Raw genomic sequence first — 27080 nt, 5'->3', positions numbered from 1 at the left:
ATATTTTTTTGGTTCAGTGTTTCCTGTACTCTTTCCAGTAGTGGTTTAATCTTGAATCTGATTAATTGAAATATCCTGAATTACTTTAGAGTCTTTATTCAATCAATGAAATAGAAGACAGGATGAGACAACCCTTTCACCTCAATCAATGTTGCATTTAAATATAATGTACTTGTCTAGAAACTTGTTTTGGCATTCCCTTGGCGCAACAGAGAGCGCTCATGAGGCCAGCCTTCAAACTCTCAGCAAAATCAACATCTTCCTGTTTTCTCTCTTATTTGGCTTTTATTTTGGAGAGGATTTAAAAAACCCCAAACAACAAACAACCAAACAAAACATGCAAGGCTGCTTTGTTAAGCATCAAAACATTCATTAAAACTTCTTTTCACAGTTACTGGTAAGCAGTGTACCTGCAAATCTAGTTTTAGTATGTTTTTGACAGCATAGATTTGCTCTTGTGTGTACTCTGAACTGTCTTCCTAGCCCCATAGAGGGCCCACTCTATATTGCTTCCCCTGTCTCCACCACCCAGTTCTCTTCTAGCACCAGGAAAATACCAAGCTGTTCCCCTGCTCCAAAAAGCAGAGGAGGGACCTTGCAGAGGCCAGCAAACGTTTCCCATCTGACACCCCAACAGCACATGAGGTCAATGGATATCTCCAGAGTGGGCAAGGAAAAAGGACTGTATTGAGGTGGTGTTTCTATTAGACCAAGCAGATATGGATCAGAATAATAAGATTACACAGTCAGCTGTTTGGGACTGGTGCAGTAGGAACTAACACTTTCTACAGTGTTAAAATAGATGGTGCCTACTTTGACTTTCTAGTGATTTTTAGGTATGTATTTCTGCCCTGTAATGACTGACCATAGAACCATTGTGGCTTTCTAGGATGCTTGTTCTAATATTCAAGTACCTTAAGTTGTCTATAACTTCTATTTTGATAGTAACTTACTCTTAAGTGTCAAGTGCCCCTGTTGTGGTCTTGTTTCATCTTCTTCCCACCCAATTTTGTAGTATTTGCAGTTCTGCTGTTTCTGAATTATTCCCCCTCGCTTGCTTCACCTGTTTGAATAACTGAAATTTGACTTTGTGGGTATTTTTTCGTTTCCATCTTTCATGCCTGTGGCTTTGCATCCTTAGTTAGGCAGTGCAGTTTTACTTTGTGTCTGCAGTTGCTAGTTTCTACCAGGTCAGAAGTTAATGTAATGCTTGGTATTTATGTGGTATTTTTCTCAGTGTATTGAGGAATGAGTGTATATAACACAAATCTTTTTAGAAGTGTAGAGGAATGTATTTATTAATCTGACCACAATTTTAACTTGTTATGTTCAGAATGACCATATTAAAGTGTGGCAGAATAAATTAACTTTGGATTAAAATGAGAAAAACAAACAAACAAAAAGAATGAAATTAGACTATTTGGAGTGTTATGAAGTTATTTAGACCATTTAGTATGGAGGGATCTGGAAATAGTAGAAAATAGTTGAAGGTAACTCACTAACCAAGTCTTTGATTATTAAATCTATTGTTTTCTTAGGTGTACACAGATCCTGGACCTTTTTTTTTAGTTGAATAACCTGTAGCCTGCTGATCAAGAAACCAGATTGAGTTCTCTTTTCCTTTTTTTTTTTTTTTTTTTTTCTTCCTTCTTCATTGGAAGAGCACAGTAGTGGCTCCCTGTTCACTTCAGTAAGTATTGCTTTGAAAATAATACTCAGCTTGCCTAAAATCTTGTTGGCTTTAGCTATATTTGAGCTAGTGTATTTGCTGAAAAAGAAATGATACTGGTAAGGATTTTGATGGCATGATTTCTTCCCTGAAGGGAGTGGAAGCATCATTTTCAAAACAGTAAGAAATAAGTTGGCAAAAATTGGAAAGGAATGGATAAAATAAGGGTTAGGATATATGTTTAAGACACCAATGAAGACAAGTTTAAAAAAATAAGCTTTCTTTGCATCAGTGACTGGAGTTACTTTATTTTTTTATAAATGAAGAATTACGTAGCTAGAGATCTAGTCTTCTAGTTGTTTAAAACTAAATATTGTTTCAAGCTTCTATTCTGAGGTGTGTTGATTAAAGCCCATGTTGACTGAAAAGTTTTTGCCATCATAGCTATATTGACAGGACAGAGATCAATGCCATTCTTTGTTTTACTGGTTCAAGTAAAATATAGTTAGAACTGCTGAAGATGTAGTTCTGTGACCTTATGTGCCTCTTCAGTTGGCTTGTCATCAATTATGTAATAAATTTCTGGTTATATCAGGCATGTTAAATTCCTACTCCTACATTCCATTTTCCTAAAAAAGCTAGAGTTTGTATTAACTGCCTTTGTATTTTGTTTAAAATGAAAAGAATTGACCTGAATGTCAAGGTTAACTTCCTTGGAATAAAATCGTATGGCTTTTCATTAATACAGATACCAGAATAAGAACTTACTTTGTGTAACAATCAATGAACTTGCCACTCAAGTTAACCCATTTAACTGCCTTGTTTTTACCTGTTCTTTTTTCTAGATGTCAGTTTGCTGCTAATGGGTGTAAGTAAATTAGATGTCTTGTACAGAAAGCTTCTGCTCACTAAACTTTTCATCAGAGGATGGGGAAAGCCAGAGGATCTGAAAAGGTGACTTGTTAAAAAATAACAGCATAAACAGTACTTTATATTAAAAGAAAAAAAAATAACCCTTGAAGTACCAGCAATTGTTACTATCCTGTATTTTTTAAAAAAAGTGTTAAAGTTTGTTTTGTTCAGGAAATCATGTGTTTCCATACCAAGGGAGGAACTGGATTTAAAAGAAGTCTTAAAGGGATTTGCTAAATGTTTGTGCTTAAAGAAGCTCTTCTTGAGAGAATGTATATGTGTCCAATTACATTTTTCACTTATGCATATAAGAGAACACTTCAAGCAGCATCTCTGAAAGTGTTTTCTAAAAACAAAACTTGCTGAATTTTTGCAGAATATTTGTTCTGTTTAAAGAGGATCTTGCTAGCTTTCTGTAACTTCCTAATAATAATGAGCTTTGAAAGTGTAAGATGTAATCAGAAGTTGCTCTTGTAGCCCAAAGTAGTAAACTCATTCTTTTTAGATGTCTTTAAAATAAGAAAAAAATTGAAGTACCTCTTAATTTTTAAATATTTGCTGATTTTTATTAGTTATTTTTAAGTGTGACACCTGGAAGTTGAGCACTTGCATTTCTTAAGTTTAAAAATTAAGTGACTGCATATATATGTTCTGCATTGTGTAGTATTTAAATAGGAAATGATAAATCTGCATTTAATAAGCTAATTCTTATGTATTTGAAAATTAATAAAGAAAATTTTAAATACTGAAATAAAATTTTGTTCAGTGTGGATAGCAGTGGAGTTATGTGGGGGGTTTTTTGTTTTTAAGTCCGAGTAAAGCATCTCATCTTGAAATGGCACTTGGATTGCTTTGTATGTCTGTCTTCAGTTGATTTTTCTCTTAAGTAGCAGACTTTCCTGCAAAATGAGAATGTTGGCTTTTTGAAATGTTTAGTTGGAATAAGCAAAAAATGTGGGTTTTGTTTTGATTGCAGCATTTCTGTATTGTTATGTGTGTGTATCTGAAATGGGACATTTTAATGTTACCAAAACCCTCTCTTAAACTTTTAGGTTCTTGGTGAGACGGGGTGAAGTTTCACTCCCTGATCCCCATCTCCCCCCAACACAATTGCTATCTATATAGGGAAACTTCTGACTAATTCTACCATTAGCTATTGCAATACTAGGCAAGGCGTTTCTCGTGCATGGGGTCTATAAGGGTAATCACTGATGTCAAACAGCATTTTGAGAAGCATTGCTGGTAGTAATAATGGTATCAGCTATGGCTCTTCCTTTTTCATAAGGGGGAAAAATACCTCTCACATGAGATCAAAAGCTGTGGGGGAAACACGAGGCAGGCTTGCTGGCCTGCTGGTCTGAAAAGTGGAAGATGAATTTGTTCTATGTATTGTCCCTGAATGGGAAGAAGACGAGCTCTTCCCCAGCAGCCTGTCTTCACCTGGATGAAGAAGGAAGAATACCACCTCCTCCTGAATCCTCACGCTGGCTAGTGGGAGGAGGGAGCACCACTCCCTAGTATGTATGCCCTGTCATGCCAGAAACAGTGTCAGCGTTGTCTCTTTTTTTTTTTTTTTTTTAAGCTGATCACTGTGAAGCTCCATTAGAAGAAATTATTAAATTTCTTGTAGTTCAAGCATTAACTGAGATTGACTGATATTAGACTACCCTGCCTGGATGTAACGTGAATTTTATATGCACACCCTTGATGTGATGACTCTTGATATCCTAATGCTTTATCCTCAACTCATTTGCAAGAGTTGAAATTCCTCAACACATGCAAGATTTAGCCTTCAGTATCCTCCTAACTACAGAGGAAATACATAAATGCAGTATTTTTAGAGGATTTAGTGTCAAGCAAAACATCTCTTCATTTAGCTTACCTTCCACACTCACGTCTCGTACCTTTACCCTTATTTTCTCAGAAATACTTAATGGACTAGCTGTTCTGTATAAGAAAAGCAAAGGCTATGTAGTAGAGCTATTTTCTGATATGGTGGTAAACTGGATATTCTTTCTGTCCTTTTAGTTTGGTTTTCTCTGATGTTGGGACAGTGAACAGATCATTCCTGTTATACTATTTTTCTGTACTTTCCACCCCAATCTGCTGTTTTAGTTTGTCAGGTAACATCCTCGTGTGTATTTACAACCATAAGAATGAGCAAGTTATTCTTAGCGTGGCGTATTCAGGGTTGAGAGCGCCGTCTTTGGGGGCATCTAGTCCAAATGCCTATTTGAAACAAAGCTAACTTCTTAGTTGATTCAAGTCACTTGGCACCTCATCCATTTGAGTTCTGAAAGCTCTTTGAGGATGGAGTTTATTTGTAGTTTCTCTGGGCAATCTTTTCCGGTGCTTAACCACTGTCACTGAAAAAAATCTTTCGCTGTGTTCCAGTAGGAATTTCTTATGTTGTAACACGCAACCATTGCCTCTTGTCCTCTTACTGTATACCTCTGAGAAGAGTCTTGTTTCATTTTCTCTATAAGACTCTGCAGCCCATTTAAGTAGCAGAAGAAAGCAACTAGATTTGCCCCTTAGCCTTCTGTTCCCCAGGCAATGCAAACCCTGTTCCCTTGACCTGCTGGCTGCCCTCTTGCTATATGCAAAGGGTATGCCATTGGTCTTCCTAGGTGCAAGGATGTGCTGCTAACTCGTGTTCAGTTTGCTGTCCACCAGAAACCCTATGCCTTTTCCTGCAGAGCTGCTGGGAAGTTCCCAGCCTGTATTGTTTCATGAGGCTGTTCTGTCCTAGGTGCAAGATTTTGCAGTTTTATTGTTGAGCTTTAGGGTGTTTGGACCTGTTCCTCCAGCTTATCCAGGTCGCTCTGAATGGTAGCCCTACCTTCTAGCGATCAACCTCACCCTCCAGTTTGTATCATTCATGAACTTCCCTAAGTGCTGCTAATAACTTGTTTCCAGCTAGACTTCAGATCATTGGCAACTATACTTTGATGTTGGCAGTCCATCCTGTTTTTCACCCATTCCGTCTCTGTTGCCCCAGTGTGGCTACAAGGATGTATAAGTGTAGGAGGTTGCTATGTCTTAGTTTGGCCCTGAAAAATGACATAAGTTTTCAACATATCAGGTGTAAAATATTATTTAAGAGCTGTGCAACTGCAAGCAATGTACCTGAGCCTTTTTTTTTTTTTTTTTTAAGTTAAAAACATTCTTATATACCTACCATATGGTAGCCTGATTAATCTGTAAATGCAAAGCTGGCTTCATAACTTTTATTTTCTTTGTGGCTTAATTTAGCTCCTGAAACTTTATATATATTCTCTTTTTTTTTAGATTAAAAGTTGAATCTTCTCTACTTGTTTCCTTTCAACAGAATATTTGAATTCAGAAAGATTATTGGAAACAGGGAAAAATGCCAGACGCTGGTTTCGAAAGATTACCCAGTGTTCATTGACAAGGTACTTAAAAGCAAGAGATGATGCAGTTTAACTAAATGTATTTTCGTGATGGTATATAAGGGTGAAATCAACTTAGAACTTACCAGGCTGCTTTTATAGGGTAGAATCTTGATGTCATGTGAATCTACATTTCCCTGATGTCTGACATCTGACATAATCACAGCATGACTTGCTGCTGGGATTGGCAAGTGGAGACTTGAGTTAGGGAGAACATGGAGATAGGGTGGTGAATGCACCTCTGGCAACATTCAGCCAGTTTTCTAACAAGCGGCATTAACTGACTGCACTGGTGTTGCCAGTTGCTCTGTATCAAGAAAAGGGTATTAGAATTTATCTGTGAGGGAAGAGGAAGTGAGGCTGTAGAGGCAAAAGAAATCAATGTAGTGTGAGTTCTCAAATGCTCTTGATAGAAAAAAGGAGGCCCTGTGTTTCCAAGGTGCGCAAATAGAAGTAATCATTGCCCTGAAAACTTTTCAATCTAGAAAGTGCGAATAGGGGATCAGAAATGAAGAGTAGTTCTAAAGTCAAATAAATGCACTGGCGGTCAATGCCGTGGCAAGCTAAATACTTGAACAGTTTGCTGTCTTGAATTTTTTCTTCTATTGAGCGGCTGTGGATAGAATTAGGAGGTAATGGCAAAAATGTGAAATGGGGTTGGAAGGGATGGGAAGACAAGCAGTCACGTTGGCTACTAGCGGAGAATGGAAATAAACTGAGAGAATAAAGCAGTGGCTGTACAGATACTGTTTTATTTTTTCCCCAGTAATACAGTAGTTGGGGGGTGGGTTGTCAGATCTTAAAGCTCAAAAAATGCACGAAACTTAGTATGTGTTATGGAAGTTATTTAAAATGGGACAGCATTACACTTTATTCCTTGATTCCTTTAATATGTCATTTAATAAAAGCAAAGTTTGAAACAAATGTTTTGACTGTTGATAACATCTGTATCCCTATATTTGAAATAGACCTCAGCTTTGGTTTTTTTTAAGTACATTTTTATCCTATAACAAATTCTTCTACTTTAAGAGATTGGCTTTCAGAGCAAGTTAAACACTGATATGAAATATACTACTATCATCCCATTCTTTCTGTAGGTTGAGGAGCAATCTGACTGTAAAATCCTTGAGGGGCACTTCATTTCCCCATTGGCTCATTATGTCCCAGGTATCCTGCCAGTCGAATCTCTTGTAGCAAGGTAGGAGAAAACAAGTGGTATTTCCTTTCTGAAACTAGTACTACAGAGACATAAGAATGGTCTATAAATAGTTGTATTGTAAAGCTAATCTATTCTAACACACATTATCTGTAAAATATTTGAAACTGTTTCTTGCACTAATGTGTTGAAATAGATTTTGATCTCAAAAGTGAAAATAAATCTTATTCGTGCGATAGTTTAATCTGTGTGTAATTTTTTTTGAGTGTAGAAATCATATTACACAAAGCTATGGAATACCTTTTTATTTTAATTATTTGTTTGTTGTTTTCCAAATGAGCAGGATGCTGGAAATAAAGGATACTATCACCAGGACAGTAGTTGTTTGTTTTATACATAGCAGAAGCAGCTGTTTGTATGAAAGAAGCATGGTATATCGTATTTGAAGGAACCATTCCAGCCTTCCATTTACATTGAATACAAAAATATTGTACGTGTACTGAAGTAGTAAGTTCATTTAATTGTAGCAAGAGAATCTGGTGCCTTTCTTACTTGGCAAGCCAAAAAAAGCATCCTTACAGAAAGCTGGATGATCCCTAATAGTCCGAAGGTACCTAAAGGCATTTTTGCTGGTTTCACGCTAACACTGTTTTGCAGTAGAGGAATGGGTTTGGAAAGGGAGCATAATTTCTGATGGCTTTTAGTTTTGAGCTAAACTTTCATGATGGAATTTTTTTCCCAAGCTTTGTTTAATAACTTAAAAATTAAACATAAAAGTTTGTCAGCTCAAGTTGATACCGGCATTGTCAATTTTAACAATATTACTGGTGGTGGTTTTATGTGTACTTAAACATGTAACACTAAGGAATGTCAGAAAAAGTTTGACAGTCAAAATATCAGTTCTCTTCCACCTCTCCATTGGTTAGAGAAAGAAACTGTCTCTTAACATTATTGGACTAATTAGTACCATACTGGAAAATATAGTATGCTGATTGTTTCCTTATCTATGTTCTCTTACAGTTTGTAGTCAAGTTATGCTAATTGTTGCATTGGACAGTATTGTTACAGTTTTGAAATGCTCTACAAATTTCCCTTAAGATCGTTGTACATTGTGGGAATATTTTTTTCCGAAGTGTAGCGCTGTTGCAAGTAACAGTGCTCCATCTTGTGGGGAAAATACTAGTGGCTCAGAAGTGATTTTTTTTTTTTTTTTTTTTTTTTTTCCCCAGTAGATAGACTGTAAATAACTTGAGTAGCAGCAGAAGACATTAAGTGATTCGTGTTGGGTGTATAGAATAGTTTCATGGTTTGTATGTTGGGGTCTTGATTTTTTTTTTTTTTTTTAAGTTTAAATATATTGTTCATCTTAATCTTCAAATTCAGCTGTTGTGCCCTCAGGAGGAAAATAACAATGCTGCCTAGGAGAGCTAGTCATACTTGTTTAGGCTGCTCTTCATCTGAAGTTCCATTTCTCCACTCTGCAGAATTTAAATTGTGATGATGAGGTAGTGGTCTTTTTTAGGAACATGATCTTTCAGCTTGGCTCCTTTTCTTGTTTGGCATTTATTCTGTACTACTTTTGGATTCCTTTCTTTGCTGGATGTGTTTATGAAAAATGATATTGCTGAATCGCTGGGAGTTTGCCTGCATGGGTTACAAAAATATAATAGGTGTTTGTTTCTCATAGATTTCAGTTCATCATACCCAGAAGATGGAATAGCAGGCACAGACCTGTGTGCATTCACTTAGCAGGCACTGGAGATCATGTGAGTATGTAAAATGTAAAATTGATTGTTGTTGAGAAATTAAATAATCAGATATTATCTTAATATATGTTTGTACATCTTATCTTTAGCACTTCTGGAGGAGACGCACATTAATGGCACGCCCAATGATTAAAGAAGCCTGTATGGCTTCCCTATTGCTAGAAAATCCTTATTATATCCTTTTGTGGAAAGCACGATAGTTATTCTTAACGTTCTCTCCAGAAGGTAGAAGAGAAGGTAGAAGACACATCACACTGGTATAATATCTACTTTGTGGATCAATTTCCAGTGGACTTTTCAGTGGATAAAAGCAAAGAGCAAAGTGTGCCCATTGCATGAAACTCAAAGTGGAACACATTTAATATAATATGCTACTTTTACACCAAGTATTGCTTTTCTGATTGTTTTTGAAAATGTCTTCTACAGCTTCTTACTGTAGTCATTAGAGTAAAAGTTCTGATATCAATCTGTGTACTGATCAAAGTACTGATATGATTCCTTTAGCCATGACAGAGTGAAAACTATGCATTCATTCTACGTCATACTGTGTGACTTCTGGATGTATTAATATTTGAATTAGAAAGTTGCCTCTCCTGCCTTCCCTTCTCAAATGCAACCCTTTGGTACTTTAGGTACTTTTGAGAAACTTACTGCTACCATTTAAGATTTGGGTTTTAAAAAGAAGTGAAGTTCTGTCCTGTCATCAACTCATCAGTAACTTCTAGAACACTGTTATTCTGTTTTATTAAATAGGATCTCTGGTTACACTTTTTTCCTACCATATACCTGACAAAAGTAAAATCTGATGTTGCAAACTGCATCATCAAACTACATTTAACTTCATTTAGTTCCAGTTAAACATTTGGCATTTAAGTTCAAAATTTTAACTGATCTGTGCTATTTATGTATAATTTATTTTATTTTCTTTTACTTTATTTTCTTGTTTTAATTGCCAGTTTTTGCACAGACATTTTTTACTTTCTTTAACGCGAGTCTTCTACATGGCTGTAGAAAACCTAAGGATCAATTGTAAGTATTACCGTTACATTCATGGATACCGTCTTTTTGAAATACCACTTTTTTTTCTTCTCAAGAAGCTCAAAGTAGTATAAACTTTGAGAGCTTATTAAGAAAAAAAAAAATCCCAAGCATGGACCACTTGTAACCTGCTAATGTGAAATTGTCTACTCTTTGCTAGACTGTTTTGTCATTTTTTTGTGTTAAGAGATCACAGTGATCAGGAAAGTTTGCACAAGACGAACTTGCAATATAGAGCGAGATGCAAGCAAGTTGTGTGAATGCAAGTACCAGTTTATTTTCCTGATTCACAACTGTGCCTGTACAAATGCTGCAATTATATTTCAGTCAACTGTGAATAATCTTTGGTCAGATAGTGTGTTTTCCTGTTATAATTGCTAAGATTTTGCTTTTCCAAGATATTTTAAGGATTTACAGTCAGACATGTAAATAAATCTGGTGTTGCTTGTTTGTTAGTCAGTGGAAACTATGCAATAGTCAGTATTTTACAGGACTTGCTCCCTCAGTCAATTTCTTAAATGTGAATTTAGAAGCCTAATTAGGCACTCCTGTTTTTTTGCTTTTCACATTTTCCAAACCAGCGGAGTATAAACAGAATTCAACAGGATATGTGTCTGAGGCAAAGCTATGGTTTTATTCTACCAATATTTCTTAAACTCCAAATATGAATTGGAGTTTTAATCCTTTTTAATCCTAACTTGGACATTTAACATAAGTAGAAGATGCATAGAAGGTGATTTATTTTTAAACCTGTCCATTTTATTAGGACTTCACCAGGAGCACTGTCTCACACTGCAGCATTTTAGATTTTCTAGATTTTATTTAGATTTCAGCATTTGGCTTTCCTAAATCCAAAAGCTTAAAAGAATTACTTTTAAGGAGAAAATTTTAATTAAAAAATAGTTTCTGGGTTTTTTTCAAAGCAGATGCTAAATTTTATTTATTTTGACATAAGAACCACTTTTTTTAAAGGAAGTGAATTGCATTTACCAACTAAGATGATTGTTGTAAAATTGCTTTTTTGATAGGAAAACTGCTTAAACATATGTATATATTCATTATTGCATTTAGAAGTGCACGATTATAGGAAAGTGCCAGGAGAGAGTGTGTGCTGGAATACATCCATTGGCGGTTTTTTTCCAGTTATTGAGGATCTGATGCAGAAGAATAAATTAAATATTTTGGCGAGGATATTCCTAACTCTGTTCTCAGTTGTCTAGCTTGACAGCTTAGTATATGTGTGATGTAGAGAAGGATTCTTTGAAAGGGGAGTGCTCAGTCTAATACCCCAACCAGTAATTGTCACTCTTCGATACAAGGTTTCAAAGCAGCAGCAGTAGTTTTAGTTAATATGCTAGTAAGAGTGTTTAATAAATACAGCAGCTGGAGAGGGCTGAGGAATCTCATAACAAAGCTGTAGGAAAGGATTACATTAGCCTATAAATACTAGTCTGCAGCAGCTATGTTCATTTCTCCTGTGGCTTGCACAGTAAGCTTTGTCCTTGTGCTTCAGTGTCTCAAATGTGATTGTATGCTGGCAGAAGAGGCCAGTAGCCTTTTGTAACCTGACTGTGTGATACTGAAAATACACGGTCCACCTCCCCAAATTAGAGGTGTATTAATTACTCTGTAAAATACTTTTTTTTTTTTCCCACTTTTTAGAGTCCCTCTGATGGTTCAGCTGAATAGCTTTCTACTTTTTTTTTTTGTTTCTTCTGTGTTTTAATGCTTTGCAGTACCCTACATGAATTTCTCAGTACCGTGACAAACTTCCCACTTTACAATTTCAGTCTTACAGTGACACTGATGAGTGCTTCCAAAGCTGACATACTGATTGCTCTTCAAATGTTGTGTGCAATTTTTCAATGATGTAAAACAGGTAAATAAGAAAAAAAAAAAAAAAAAAAAAAAAGAAAAAAGGATTGTTTCTGCAAATGAGATAGTGTATGCCTAGGACTGTATCACTTTGATTCTATTTCTAAAAGATCTGTTATAACTTTACAGGGCAGAAGATTACTACTAATGAGATTCTAATGTTAGTAATGTATGTTTCTAGAAGACCAGGCTGTCAGTCATATTACATTAGAAGCTTAGCAGGTGTCTAGTCCTCATTTAGATGAAAAAGTACAAGTGCCAGAGAATCTGAACTTGCTGTTTCTCCTGTTGAATCAACAAGAGTTCAGCTCTAAAATTCTCTGGGATTGTGATCAGGCTTTGTATAAAAGTATGTATAGAATGATGAGAACTGTCAAAATCTAATCTTAGAAAATAAATCCTATATTTTCCTTTTCTGGGGAGAAAAGACGGTCATGTTTAAAAAATGTCTCGGACCTGTTTGTGATGGGAGGAGCTCTTGTTCTAGAATCGGCAGCTCTTTTGCACTGGCTAGAGAGAGAAGGCTATGGACCTCTAGGGATGACTGGAATATCCATGGGAGGACATGTAAGCTTTTATATTTCCTGTTCAGTAATTTTTGTTTTAACTTCTCATTTGATCATTTAGCATACGGAAATAATTTGTTTTATAGTGTTCCTCTCAGAATTACTTTAAAATAAACATTTAGAGTCATGAGAAACAAATTGTTGGCAATTCTCATGTTCTGTGGTGCTGAATTAGTATAATCCTCAATAAGTACTGACAAATCGTAGAGCCCTTTGTCAGCCATCTCCTGACGGGCTTAATAAGAATATAAGCTTCTCACATATTTATGGGTTTTTTTTCCACAAGGAGAGGGGGAAGAAATGTTTTCTGAAAGAAGGTCTGTACTGATAAATTGCTAGTTCTCACTCTTTTCCTTCATTCTTGCTTAAGCTTTTGTGTTTGAATGCATTGTGTGAAATGCCTCCTCTTTGTAGGCATGTTGTAATTGAGGTGACTTTTGGTGTTAGTTCTGTTCTCAACTCATCTTTTTTTACCCGATCATTGATATTGATTAGAGAAAATTTCTGTGGTGAGGTGGATAACATTTTGTGTATGACACAGTGTGCATATTCAAACTAAAACAGCAGTGTATTAGTAAGATATTTGAAAGATTAATACACAATTAAAATATTACTGCTTGCGTCTCTACAGATAATCATTTGTCTGTGAGACATAGATACAAAGCTTATTAACACAACATACCTCTGTTTTGCTGATCCTTGTTTGTTTGTTTGTTAGGAGCTAAGTAAATAATGTTGGTAATGGTAGTGTCTACTGAAAAGAAAATAATTTTCAGCCAAAGCACAATTTTATAACTCTAAATATTGTAAATGTACTAAGCACCTTTGATTTACATAAACATCACCCTGCTGAAACAACAACTTTTGTGTTAAACATGTCTTCCCTGTCTTATTTGTAAGTTGGATTGGAATTCTCAAACTGGTATACTCACCACTAACCATGCAGGACTTCAAATGCTGTGCAAATGCTATGGGAATAACTGTGTACTGTATCCTATACCAATAGTCATATACAGCATGGGTATAGAAAGAGGCAAGATCTGAGAGAGGGAGTTTGGAAACTCCTTTGAAATTTTTTTTCTTAGTCCGGGAAGATACATTTTTGGCTAGTCCTGACTTACTTACAGGGCTTCTGGTACAATTTAGAACCAGGGAAATAAATCATATTTGATGTTGATCATCTATAGAATGTGTTTTACAACAGAAGGTAGGTAGCATTATTTCAGTTCTGCTGATGGGGAGGGCTGGAACTAAGAAGAAAGAAGTCAGACTTTCTGGCTATCAGAACATATGTGGTGTTCTTGTAAGTTTTTATCAATAAAAAATAATTAAAATAGGTTATAATTCAGTTTTATAAATCCATTTATTAGAACATTGGCACAGACGGGGTATATTGTATTGAGGGGTTTACACTGTTATTCAGTTTAGAGCAATAAAACTTGTCAAGAACATGTATAGGGAACTTCTGTACATTGAGCTTCTTTGCTCTGTTTTTTTCTGGGATAAACTGAATATTCACAAAAATGTGTTCTGAGAACTGATGTAAAAGTAATAATTTAAATTTTAAAGGACAGAAAAAGAGTCCACTTAACATGCTGAATTACTTCTCCTCCACATTTTGTTTCCAGTGTACAAATTTAAAAAGTATAGAATGTTAAATAGTCCTTCTCATAGATGGCCTTCATTTTGCCTTGAAATGAGCTTGCAAGAGCTTGATGAAAAGGCTTTATAGATGTTTTTCATGGTTTTAAACAACTAAAAGGTCAGAATAAATATTCCATCAGGAATTCTTACAACAAAAACTTATTCAGCCTTGAAATTAGTCCTATCCAGAGCAACGTTTATTGTTAGGGAAATCACTGAAGAATAAGCTGTATCTTCTAAATAGGTGAAAGTATATCCAACTGCCACAGTCTTAACTGCTTTGGCACTGTGTATTTGTTTGATACTGTATAAACAAATAAACTGAAGGTGAGAGAGTTCTTTTTACCATATTGTGAATTCAATAGTAAAATATGTAATAAGTGCCTTTGATTCTAGATGGCTTCACTGGCAGTGACAAACTGGCCTAAACCATTGCCATTGATTCCGTGTCTTTCCTGGTCAACAGCTTCTGCAGTCTTTACTACGGTAATTAACATACATTTCTGTTAATATACTAGAATGTAATCAGATATGTAAGTTAAAAGGTTTTGGTTGGCCACATTCACCTTTTCAGTTAGGGCATTTCATAACCCTTTGGCCTCTATTAGTGACTAGTGGCAAAACCCACCCTTCCTGCTCAGGATATACAACACATGATAAGGAAGGTAGCTTTGAGCTATTTCAGTGGGTCGTGTACCAAATTAGGGGCTGGGGCTGGTTTGTGGGACAGTGATTAGAGTCCTGGTCTGAATATGGGAAGGTGAGGAAGCAAGCTGTGAAAACATGTTTTCTTCTACTCAAAGCCTGGCTTAAATAGTTGGGTGATAATGCTACTACTGCCATGAGGGGTACTTCACTCCTGCTGCTGGGGTAGGTGAATGAATAGACTGGCTTTGACACCCATTGTTGGTTTAGCCCAGTCTAGATGTGTGTAAACCCTAAGTGGGACTGTTTTCTGCCTTCTTTTTTTTCCTTTTCTTTTTTTTTGTTTGTTTTTTAAAGGGAGGTGGGTTTCCTGTCCTATGTTGTAATATATGCTTATGCTTTGATTACAATAATTCTAAGGGTTATCTGGAAACTTGGGCAGAATTTCACTGGAAAAGTCAAGTCACAGAGAGCAACAGATCAATTTTCTCTGTATATCATTATTTTAGAATGATCTCTGGGTTTTACTTGTGTACTGAACACTTGTGTTTATAATCTCAGGGTGTGTTGAGCAAGGCAGTGAACTGGAGAGAGCTAGAGAAACAGTATTTTACGCAAACTGTTTATGAAGAAGAAATCATTCAAATGCTTGAATACTGTGGAGTAAGTATAGTTTATTTTCCCTATTTGCTAATAATGTAACTTCTTTTTACTTCCAGTAAAAGTAGCCAGTTGTTAGCTAAAACATGTTTGCCTGTTGTTTCCTTATGCTTTTGATAAATTTAGTCTTGGAAGGAAAACTTCTGAAAAACAGAAGCTACTATTTTGGTTGTATAATGTGTGTTAAGCCCTTGCTATAAGTTTTTTCTGTGACGACACAGTGTAATCTGCAACATAAAATGAATTTAATCAAAACATTTAAACTGTAGATAGTATTTCCTAGTAACTGGGTTTATAGTCTGGAAAACCAATAGCCTGGCATGTAAATATAAAAACAGTGTTTATTGCCCTTTGAAGCAATTGCTTCCAGATACTCAATGCTGTAGAATATTTTTAATACGTAGCAACATTAAGTTACTTTTCTATTTTGTTTAGAATGCTAGGTCTCTATTTCTCTTTCTGTGTGTGATGCTAGCCCTCCCTCAGCTTTACACTTTTATTGAAGAGGCAGCTGGGATAAACATGAGGTAGAGCTTTTGCAATTAGCTTCTTGCTCCTTACAAAATACAATTTATTGTTTGCAGATTTTTTTTGCTTTCTTCTTGACTACGGTTGAAAGACTCTTCCCAAGGGGAATTTCGTTGCCTCACCGCTCTTTTAGATTGGAGTGATAACTTCTTGAGAATTGCTTATATGTTGCAACACTGTCTTCTAGCCAATTCTGATAAATAATTTTTTTCCTAAGATTCTTTGCTTTGTGACAGTCCTTTTCAAATATCTTATGACAGGAGAAGAGGGGCTGAGGTGGAGATAGTTACTTAGGCTCTTGCCATTTTTAAGTAAAATACACTCCAGGAACACTGATGGAGCAGATGAAGAAACATTTCAAAATGTTCAGCTTGTGTCTTCCTAGTATTTAGAGACAGTAGATTTTCAGTCCTAAGCCTAACATTAGACCTGGTCACATATGTTTATTGCTCAGAAATTCAAGCTTAAATGTTACAAATTCAGAGTTTAATATAGAATTAAAAACAAACGTTTGTATCATAAGCTACCATATATAAGTACTTCCTGCACTTTTTAAGCTGACAGAAATGTAGAATGAAATTATCAAGAGGTTATGGTGATCAGGATTTAATTGAGTGACATGCAGGCTGAAAATAACAAGTACGGTGAGCAGTGCTGTTTGTATCTCTTTTTTTTTCCTTTTTTTTTAATATTGAGTTGATTTTAAAAATAAGATTAACTAACTGGTTTAAAGGAGAAACCCTTAATAAATGACCTGTTGTCTTTGTTTAGACAGATTCTTTCAAGATGGGACAAGACTTTGTTAAAAACTTCCCTGACAGTGTGGACAGTCTGGAGGATGTGGACGTGACTTCCAGAATGTTCGACCTGGATTCCTCAAACAAGACTGTATCTAAAGAAGCTGTTCACAGCTTTGCCACAAATAAAAGTCCTCTAAGTGCCTCATCAGAAAGACTCTTAATACAAGATGCTCCTAAAATGCAGTGCATAAATCAAACATTTTCAACCAGTAGCAATAGCAATAAAAACTTAACCAGCCCACAAGGACACAGGATAAATAAAAGAAGAAAGAGTGACACTTTACAGAGAGAATCCTTAAGATTCATGAAAGGAGTAATGGATGAATGTACGCATGTAGCTAACTTCTCAGGTATGTATTTATTTGTTTTAATGTGCAGTTTGGAAAACTGAATAAAATAAGATGGAAGGAAAGGTATTTTCTTCATTCTCGATTATGTAAACCTGCTGGCACCTTAGCTGAAATATGACAATATCTTGAGTGTTATTCAGTAGCATCTATTTACCACTCCATTTCCTAATTGTTTTTCTTAATGGCCAACTAATGACAAAGTGAATTAAAAATTTGCCTTTCAGTATCTTTGCTCATTTTTTCTCTGCCTTGCTGTGGCTATTTTCAGATATGAGATAGTGCAAATTTGTATTATTTAAAAGAACAAAACATCTGCATGATGTGAGTAATATCTAGATCTAATTAATCTGCTAATAGGCTTTTTCAAGCATATTCAAGTAAATCTGAAAAAGCAGAAATCTGATACTGACTTCAGATAGAAAGTAGCCTACATAGCTGAGAACCAAGCTTGAATGGTACTTTTAGACAAGTGTGACCAGTAAAAATCCACAGAGGTCCTTCTGGGACGATGCAGTCTAGTGAATATAGTGTTTCCCAAGACAGGCATAGCATATAGAGGGAGCTGTAGCCCAGCAAGCCTTCTGTCTGATGAACCTGGGTTTCTTGGCGTCTAGGACAAATCCCTTTAAATGGCCCACTTGCAGGTAATGCAAACAAGAGATTTCTTCCCAGAGCTGATTGAAAGGGTTTTGCTGGAGTGGGGGCTTGGAATTGGTTTTGTGGCAATCCATTCAGGCAAAATGGTTCAAGTGTGCGTGTACCCACTGAGGACTCTCAACATGTCCTAGAACATATTTAGACCTCTGACAGGGTTGTCTTTGAATGTCAAAACATTCTTGATACTGAGTCTCTGTGCCACCTAATTTTTTAATTTTGGCATTCAGTACTCCACGGGAAATGTTAAAAAAAAATCCAAAGATTTCTACACAAGCATAGATTTCTTGACTTGGACAATGTCCCAGATCACTGTTAGCTGGGGATGTTTTGTGACAAATACCGGTGAAGTGCTTTCCTTAAAGCTTTAAAAGTTATTTCAGCAGACAGAAAAAAACCTGTAAACTTTATTCTAAGTACAGACATTCTTATTTATCTAGACACTTAGGCAGGTATCGCTTAGCTAAAGCATTGACCTTTCCTGAAACTTAAGAGGATCTGTGATCCTAATGCACTTGTCAAAGTGATGTAGTCCTTTGTGTCAATTGTCTCCCAGGTGTCTTCATGTTCTGGGAGACATTTCATCCCTTGCTAGGGTGGAGTGTGTCTAGAGAGGAGCTTCAGAAAATCTGCCTAACATTCAGATTTCATAGAAAATGGAAGACTAGAATCTCTCTTAGTGTTACGTATCCTCTATACATGATCTAGTATATATGAAAGGAGAAGGTCTAAATTATTTGTGACACTCCATTGTCAAACATCTTTGCTGGTCACTCTTTACCATACCACATATATTCTTTGTGAAGAGAGAACTGTTCTGTGTTCAACATCATTTTGGTGTTATTCCTCTTAGTAATCTAATTGGTGCAATTCTGGTTATGATTGATAAATATATATAACAATACATTGGGATTTTTGTGTTGTAACTAAAACACGTAGGAAACAGAAAAGAAAGTGGACACATACTGCACTTTGTCTGACCTCTCATATGAAAAGTTGTCTTTTTTCCTCTCCTTGAGGAAAAAAATTATACGAAGCTTCTACTCTATTGAATTTCAGGTGTCTCCTAGTTCTTTTCGCTGAAAAAAAGAGATCTCGGAGAACTGACCTGAATGCTATAGAGTTTTGTTGATAAGAGGAAAGACAATTCTCCTGTCATTCCTCAAAGACTTGTGAAGTTTTCTGTTTTAAGGGAGGGAAGGGGATTGATTAGTTTGTTTTTCTACTGATGGCCTCGCTACTGTAATGTCAAAAAACAGATAAATTGTGCTGGAGACTTTAGAAAATACAATTTTATTAAAGCTTAGAATAGTTTTAATTTTTTTAGAAATAGAAGCATTTTTACAACAGAAGTCTCAGCTGACATGTTTCTATTTCTTACCTTAGATGAATTCAATTTTGATTCGTTTTTCTTCAGTTCCAGTTGACCCAAGTTTAATCATAGTTGTACAAGCTAAGGAGGATGCGTATATTCCTCGAACTGGGGTGCGCAGTCTTCAAGAAATCTGGCCCGGATGTGAAATTAGGTATCTGGATGGAGGTCATGTCAGTGCCTACCTCTTCAAACAAGGACTCTTTAGGTAAGGTAAACAGGAAAGTTTAAAAATAGTTGAGAGCTTAAAACCATCATTTTGAGACACATAACTTTTCTTCTAAAAGCAAGTCTGTAACTACTCTAAAGCAACAAATACCAAATACTGCTTTGAAAAAGTTACTGGATCTGCAATAATGTAGAGAGAATGTCAGCATTTCCATTTTATGAGCAAAAATGAGGTGCAGTATAGCTGGGATTGTTCAGTAAGCCAATGGCAAGAGAACAATCCTTCTCATTCTTGTTTTCCTGTAAAAGCTTTTAGTTAGTTTGTTCACTGGACACTAGAAAATATTTTTCAAGCAGTGACCGCTTATGTTGTATTGTGCAGCTGTTGTCTTTTTGCAAATGTTGTCTTCTGAGAATTAGAAAAACCATACAACTGAAGATGAGAACTAGAATATAAGCTTGACTGCAAATGAGTAGTACTTGCATGAATTCTTGCCTTTGTAATACGAGGCATTGACTTTCTGAAGACAGTTATATAAATCAGTTGTATAAGTGCAGTTCCTTAGTTTTAAAAAGTTAAATACTTGTGCTGTTTATTTTAAAATATAAGGAATTAGTAAGACTGTAGTCCCATTTAGGAAGTCTAAGCAACACAAAAAGGAAGAGCAATATAGCGGGTCAAGGTATGCTAACCACTAGCTTATTGCTATTTAAAACTTCAGCCTTATTTTATGACAGTTGCTCAAAAATTATTATAAATTATGCATGTGTGTCTGACCCATTTCCTGACATGTTTGAGTAGAAAACTCCTAATCCATTGACATTTGCACTCATCTTAAAGTTGGGAAACAGTTCCGCTTATTCCTGAAACACAAATATATTACTGGATTGAAGTGAGAGATCCCAGAAATAAGTGAAGGAGAAAAGACTACCTAATATCACATTTTTATTGAATGCTGTTTTGAAATTGTGATGATAGCTTTGTAAATGTATTTGTAAATATATGGAAATATGCTACTTGTATCTGCCCTTTCCCAAATTAAACAAATTATCTTCTTTTTTCCTCGTTTTAGACAAGCAATTTATGACGCATTTGACCGCTTTCTTCAGAAATACACAGTTTAAAAATCTTCATAATGTATTCAGACTGATCTTATTTGTACTTCCGCTTACTGGAACTCATATTTGGAAAAAAAAGCCTCTTGCAACGTTGAATAGATGGTCACTGACTTTGACTGTTGTAGGTAATAATTATCGAAAGTGGTAAAGTACCAGCATTACTTTCATTTTAACCAAATGCCATTCTGCCACACTTGCTTCAGCTTTACCTGTGAAAAAACAATGGTGCAGCATTTGTTAGTGCATGAATGGTTCATGTACTTCATGTTTAATCACATTGTGTATTCCTTTAATTCTGAATAAATTCTGAATAGTGTATCAGTTGAAAACAGACCAATCTAAGTATTGAAAGAATGTAAAATTTGCTGTAGGGCTAAGATGCTCTCTTGTGTTTAGTGTATTTCTAGCTTGTTCCAGGTACCTTGGTTTCCTCTTGCTTCCTCGTCCCCTTGCTATTCCTATTGTGTTGTACTGTGGCTTTGGCAGCACTCAACCATTGTGTTTGTTGCTGATTTTTCTCTATTATGAATTGAAAATGAGCTATACAATAGAAGGGGCAGCATCAAATCTTGCAAAAAGAGACTTTTCAAAATTCAATGAAGAGTGAGAGACATCCATTTTCATTCAATGCATCCATGAGATTTTTCTGCCACTGAATTAAACCGTGCCATTCCAGAAGAATCATGTAGCAATTCATTGATCAGTTTCACAAAAATGGAATAAGTGAAAACAGAATGTCTAGTAATTAATTGTTTACATGCATTCAGTTGGATAATATAAACTTTTTCTTCCAGATATTTTTTTTTTTAGAATGCTAGAGGAAATAAAAACATAATATTTTTTCTTTAGAAGCAGTGGCACAAAGAGTCTGATTCTAAGCAGTTAAATCAACAGCAGATTATATGGTGCTATAAAGACCTGTTGGAAATATTTCAACAGAGGTCCTTTTTAAAGTGCTCTCAGCGCTGATATGCAAAATACAGTTTCACTGTATAATATTAAAAAGGTATGTGAGACTAAGGGTTATCAACACAGGTTAGCTCCTTATTTTTCAACACTTTTTTTAATTGAGTGGAACATAAAAAAATTAGGATTATGAATGCATTTAAGAAAATCCAAAGTCTGTTGTTTCCTCTTTTGGGATCAAAAATGCCAACAAATTACAATAGAATAGAAGGTTGTCATGCGTCAGCTGTATATGGTATCTGTCTACATCTTATTTTGTGGTAATCTCCTGTAACATTCTTTTAAAGCTAGTTTGCAGAGAAGTTGACAACTGAAACACTTCAATATTAATTTTAGTACAGTAATGACCAGAGTTACACAGAAACAAACAGAAAAATCCAGCCATTTCTCCGGATATGTGATTTCTAGACATTTCAAATCAAGCACTTCATTGGTCTCCATGGTTAACGTAATGGTTTTTAATAGGCAGAGTATGAAGCAAACAAAGCTCAGTTTATATAAATAATTCTCTTGAATTTTATTCTGGCAGACAGGACTAGTAACTGGGAAGAAATCATGATTCACTTGAAAATCAGATAAGTTTATGTAAAACTGAAGTGCAACAATTGGTAATAACCCAAATTATTTATCATACAAATTTACTGAAAATGCAAAAAGTTATGTTCTGTTGGAAGTTAAATTGCTTGTTTCAAGTGTTTTTTCATCATTTTAGACAGTGTTGGTTTTATATATACCGGGAGCAAGTGTGAAGGGACTAGCACATTTAAATACAGTAAAACACTGGACGTTGGAAGGTTTGAAATAAAATATAAGCTTACAAATTTATAATTGAAGGCTTGAATACTATACTAAAAGATTTATGGGGTTTACGTTTTACAAGCTCATTCATCAACTAAGTGTTTTACAAGACCATTGCCTGCTGTTCACCAACGTTTTTAGATCTCGCATTTTAAATGTATTTGTTTGCTTTATGTCCTGTTTCCGTTGCAGCTATGAGAAAGGGAGATAACTGGCGGCAAGGGAAAGGGCTTGAATAAATGGAAGAGAGAAAAGACGGATTTTGTAAGGTGGGGAGTAAGCACAAAAAAAAAAAATCAGCTTCTCTAGGCTACAAAGTACAACACGCCAAAGTAAATATTTTCAAAGCGCACAATACTAGGAATTACACAGCTGATGGGAACTTGACATCCTGAGGTTAGTGTTCTGATGGTATTGCTAACAAACTTTAACTTGCCAAAAAGGTGTACCATTCACAGAAGCAGATTCATGCTAATGTAACTCCTGTTTGAGAGAGTCTTTTGAGAGAAGTAGTGAAAGACTGGTCTCTTGACAAGAATGAGAAATCACGCTTTGCTATGTAACTAAAGTAATGTTGCCAAATATGAAAGCTCAGTAAGAAGCATTTAAAAAATTTCTCAGGTTAGAATAGCAAAAAGGAAAAATGAGCTCTGTGGTCTATTTCTGCCAGTTATCAAACACAGGAAGCTATTAGCTGGTCTGTGAAGGGGAGAATCTTGCTGTGTAAATGTTTTTAACCTTTGGAAAATCGACTTTTTAAACCAGATTTTAAGGTTAAACCCTAAGAAAGCATTATTAATAATCCATTTTGATGTTAAATGAGAATGTGATTTTAATCCAGCAATTGCATGAGAAAAATATTGGAATAAGGTTCCTGCGCTAAATCCAAATAGCAGGTAAGCCATTCTGTATGTCTTAAATTTATTGTAAAACTGGCCTTGATCAATTTTTGGTTTTAATGTTTTTCAATAAAAATCCTAAAAAAACAGTTAGATGTGAGTTGTTTTCTGTCTTGTTAACAGGAATTCAAAATGCATCTCACTGCCATCCTGTAATCCTTTTTGTTCCTACTAGTACTGTAGCACAAGAAGAGTAGTTAATCTACAGTACAAGATAAAAGCTTCACATAACAAAAAGTGATGCTGCTTTCATGTTTTTCTGCTTGCAGTATCTAGTAAAGAAAATAAGCTTGTATCATCTAGTTAAGATATGGTTGTGATTCCAATTTTATACTTTTCTTTTCAGTGGCTTCATTGTGCTAGAATTTCCAGGACTTAAAATCCCTTCTAGTTTTAAAAGGGTCCAAAATCTGTACAGCTTCTTCCTGCTTGCTGCTGTGTTCCAAGCAAGGATGTGTTGTACCATAATAAACTCAGAGCATATTGTGGGACTGTCCAGCAGTAATTGAAAAAATCACCCTTGCTGTTGATGGTTGCTCTTGCAAGTTGGGAAGGTGGTGGTAGGGTTTTGGAGTGCTGCTGCCGGGAGAAGAGGAGGCTCTTTCATCTTCTGCAGCAGTCTGTCATATAAATGGGAATATCACACGCTAGCTGAAAAGCCGCTTTGAACAGATAGCTGTAAATGTTACTGGCAGGTGCATCGTTGAGTCTTGAGAATGTTTATATGCAAAAAAAAAAAAGTATTGGAAAATTGTTGTGGCTGAGACTGTGGAATTGGAGCAGTCATTCTGACTGAAGCCTGCCAGTTGTACCCAGCTACCAAGATGCAATCAATTTTATTTTGGTGCTCAATTACGCTGTCTGAAAAGTGAAGGCCGTGGTAACACCTCTGCATACTAATACTGACAAAACATGAGGAGGACAAATAGAGTGGGTAGTGCGTTTTGTCTGCGTTTGAAAGGAAAGGCTCAGGACAGAGTGAGAGCTTAGCTCTGGTGTGTTATCTGTGAGTAACCCAGGTAATTTTTTTTAGCATTTTGTTTACATGTTTCTCTCCTAGCACCTAAGTGCTGATCGCCATCTAGAACAGAATGCATCTAATCATTGTCAAATGGAGCTTTTTGGCATTTTTTTTTTCCCCCAAATCTGAAAAACAATCCCCCTCAAAAGTGACTGCTCAGCAATTTATTTTAGCAAGGATAGATCACTTGTGTTGTATTACTCTAGCAAGTCTGCCAACAGGTACCATTATGTAAAGGAATGGAGTCTTGTTGCTTTTTCTTACTGGAATGTCATATACGTGTATACTCTTTAAATAGTAGATTAGATACTCTTTAAATAGTAGATAGAAAGCAAAGATCCTTGGATCCTCAGAATGCTGTTTTTGCTCGGTAGCTGCTAACATTTTGAGGCAGTTAATATTTTTTTTATTTATCTTAACTGTTTCTGGCTTGTGTCGCTTTTTTTAAAATGTTGATCTTAATTACGGTTGGTTGGGCAGGGAAGTTTGTTTATCTTAAACTGTCAGGTTCTCTGTCAGCTTGGCTGTAATGATAAGTTGTACAGTATTGAAAGGAGGTTGGTGTAGTCTGTAGGCATGTAATTCCTCATGAAAAACTATTACGTGAGTAAAATGCTACTATATTACGCAATCCTGTAATTTGCAGTGTTTCCTGGTGCGCTTGGACGCTTCTACACAAGATAAAACATCAGTTTTAAAATGTAAAGTAGCTCGTAACGATTGTTATTCTCCTGGTTTTATGCCATATAAATCAGCCTCTTTTTCAAATATGAGTATTTTAAATACTGTGCTCTTAAAGGAAACCGTACTGTGAGTTTTGCCAAGGAAGTCTGACTTGCCCTGCTAGAAAGTAACAAGAGGGATGATACAAAGTAGACAAAGAGTGAAGGACGAGTCTTAGGCAGCTGTAAAAGCTTTTTATATACTCTTCAGGCCCAGTCCATCCAAAAAAGTATACCATAAGCCTTCTACTACCACAAAGTTAGCAAAACAAGTATGTACAAAAACTTGTCAAGCTGCCACGTTACTGGTCACCTTTACTGGTTTTTTGCTCCCCACCCCAGTTAACTCTTAATCGTTTTCCTGCTTTTTTCCTGGTCTATTCAGGTTCCTGCACAGCAGTATTGCAGTGTTCCTGAAGTCCTGGCTAGCCTGCACATCTGCTTCCTTATCTTCTAACACTTGTATGAGAAAAAGAAGAAACGGGAGGTTAATCCCCTTCTTACCGGTGACTTAGGTAGGGCCTCTGTACTTTCAGATCTGCTTAGCTTCAGAGTTTGGGAAACCAAATAAAAGATGGCAAAATTGTTTTGAACGGGTAGCGTGACTGATACTCCTGTTTTCACGAATGTAGATGTAAATGTATACAGATATTACCCTTTGTCAAAATTATTCAGTAAGAATGCTTTCCTCCATTTCAAATAAATTTGTCACTGCAATATGCAACTGGCATGGCCTTGATTAGTAAATTTATTGCATCTGGAAAAATCAAGTTCTTAGTTGCAAAGAAAAACGCTTCTAAGAGTTTGAAGATTTGCTTTAATTTTAATCATTCTGCCTTTTTTTTCCTTTCTTGGTATAAATTTAAAACGAAGAAAGAATACGTGTCACTTTTTGTACAAAAAGTGCTTAGAAGCAATAGTAATTTTTTTGTCTATTTATGAAAAGAAAAACTTCTCCCTTATTACCAATGGTTGGAGCTTAAATCTGCAGTTACAGAAACATGCATTAAGGTATCTATGTGGCTTGCTTATAGTAGCATAAAACAATCGTGGTAGATGTTTTAATTTCAAGCCTTTACCACAAAAGGTCATTAATTCGCAAATATCTTGAACAAAGCAGCAAGCACCCGGGGGGGGGTTCTTCTTTGAAGTAGAGCTGAGCTTCCACCAGGTGATCTGATCTCATCACACCTGACTAAATGGCACTCTGCTTGGGAAGGAGGCATCCGCAAGCCGCTTCTGCAGGTCGGGATAGTTGTAGAAGATGGCCTCTCTTCTTTTGACCTGCTACTGTACCCACAGTCCCAGAATAATCCTAGAAATGCCTCGGTGCCTGAAGAAGTGTGAGCTATGGTGGGAGTTTATGTGCTTTTTGGTGGGTTTGTGGGGTTTTTTTTCTGATGAAGGGGTAAAACTGCATACAATCTCAGTAAAGCAGAGAATAATGTTACCCTGAACAGAATACATTTTGCTGCAGCAAAACACTGGAAATTTGGTTAATTGTGATTTAAATATTTAAAAAAATATTTTACTAGCTTTATTTGAGAACTTGCTTAGTTCATTAAAGAGATGTTGTCTATCTTTTGGAAGACATAAGAAAGGAAGTGAAACAGGACCAAGCCCTACATCTGTTGCTTGAGAGACTGAACGCAAGAAATTGGAGAGGAAAGGGTGTCTTAAGGTGTAACGAAGAATTACGGAGCACTGAGAGGCTGCAAAGAGGGAAAGAGGTGACTAATTTTGTGCCACAGTAGCTTTCCTCATTCTGTGACCATAGTGCTTCTGGGATGATGCAGTTGCAGAAGTGTGAGTATAACCTCCTAACAAATCCAGCAAGCATGGCGCGAGCGCACGCGTGCTATTGCAAGATGATTTCTGGGAGATCTTTGGCAGAAAGGTAGAGACATGGTACGATAGCCGAGGTACCTGTCTGTTGCAACGCTTAAATGATGCGCGATTCCCTTGCTGCTTGGACCCACGCGTGTTCTCATGTGCCTGTTGAACAGGTTCTCTAGGCTGTGCCCCTGGAAGTGCCGAACCAGAGAAGTCCCCTTCGCTTCAACGAAACGTGTTCATCCTCCTACTGTATTTTGAGACCCTCCTTGTATTGTACAAGTCCTGGGAAAGACCTATAAACATGGAACGTCCAGTAAGCATTACTTGAGAGCTTAAACCATCTTTAACGGGGTATGGCTGTAGAGGAGAGCAGGAACACAGCAAGCTGCTGTGTGCTTTCTGGTGCTTTCGCATTCTGCGTTGCCTGCTGTCTTCGCCCGTGTTTCAGTTCAGCCTTCCACTCAGGCTGTTGCCTGTCTCAAAGTCTACAGTTCTTTCAGTTC

The 27080-nt window shown here is 36.2% G+C and overlaps 1 protein-coding gene across 10 annotated transcripts; it reads left to right on the top strand.

The window, feature by feature from the left end:
* Nucleotides 1-1637: 1637 nt before the first annotated feature.
* ABHD18 (abhydrolase domain containing 18) lies at nucleotides 1638-23067 on the top strand. Of its 10 annotated transcripts, none has more exons than XM_075501101.1 (13): nucleotides 1638-1690; nucleotides 2515-2623; nucleotides 5913-5997; nucleotides 7092-7192; nucleotides 8838-8916; nucleotides 9006-9092; nucleotides 9920-9945; nucleotides 12258-12396; nucleotides 14436-14525; nucleotides 15246-15347; nucleotides 16644-17022; nucleotides 19094-19256; nucleotides 20290-23066. In XM_075501101.1, the coding sequence occupies exons 2-13, from the start codon at nucleotides 2532-2534 to the stop codon at nucleotides 20339-20341; spliced, it is 1395 nt and encodes a 464-aa protein (XP_075357216.1). In that variant the 5' UTR covers nucleotides 1638-1690; nucleotides 2515-2531; the 3' UTR covers nucleotides 20342-23066. The 10 variants fall into 10 exon arrangements, with proteins under 10 accessions (XP_075357216.1, XP_075357218.1, XP_075357219.1 ...); XM_075501108.1 differs by having other exon boundaries at nucleotides 1642-1690; nucleotides 2515-2537; nucleotides 7092-7161; nucleotides 20290-23065; XM_075501106.1 differs by having other exon boundaries at nucleotides 1656-1690; nucleotides 5873-5997; nucleotides 7092-7161; nucleotides 20290-23065.
* Nucleotides 23068-27080: the final 4013 nt, after the last annotated feature.

This window comes from Mycteria americana, chromosome 4 (assembly GCF_035582795.1).
Source record: "Mycteria americana isolate JAX WOST 10 ecotype Jacksonville Zoo and Gardens chromosome 4, USCA_MyAme_1.0, whole genome shotgun sequence".
Lineage (NCBI taxonomy): Eukaryota > Metazoa > Chordata > Aves > Ciconiiformes > Ciconiidae > Mycteria > Mycteria americana.
Note: the sequence above shows the minus strand (reverse complement) of the source record. Positions and strands in the feature narration are given on the sequence as shown.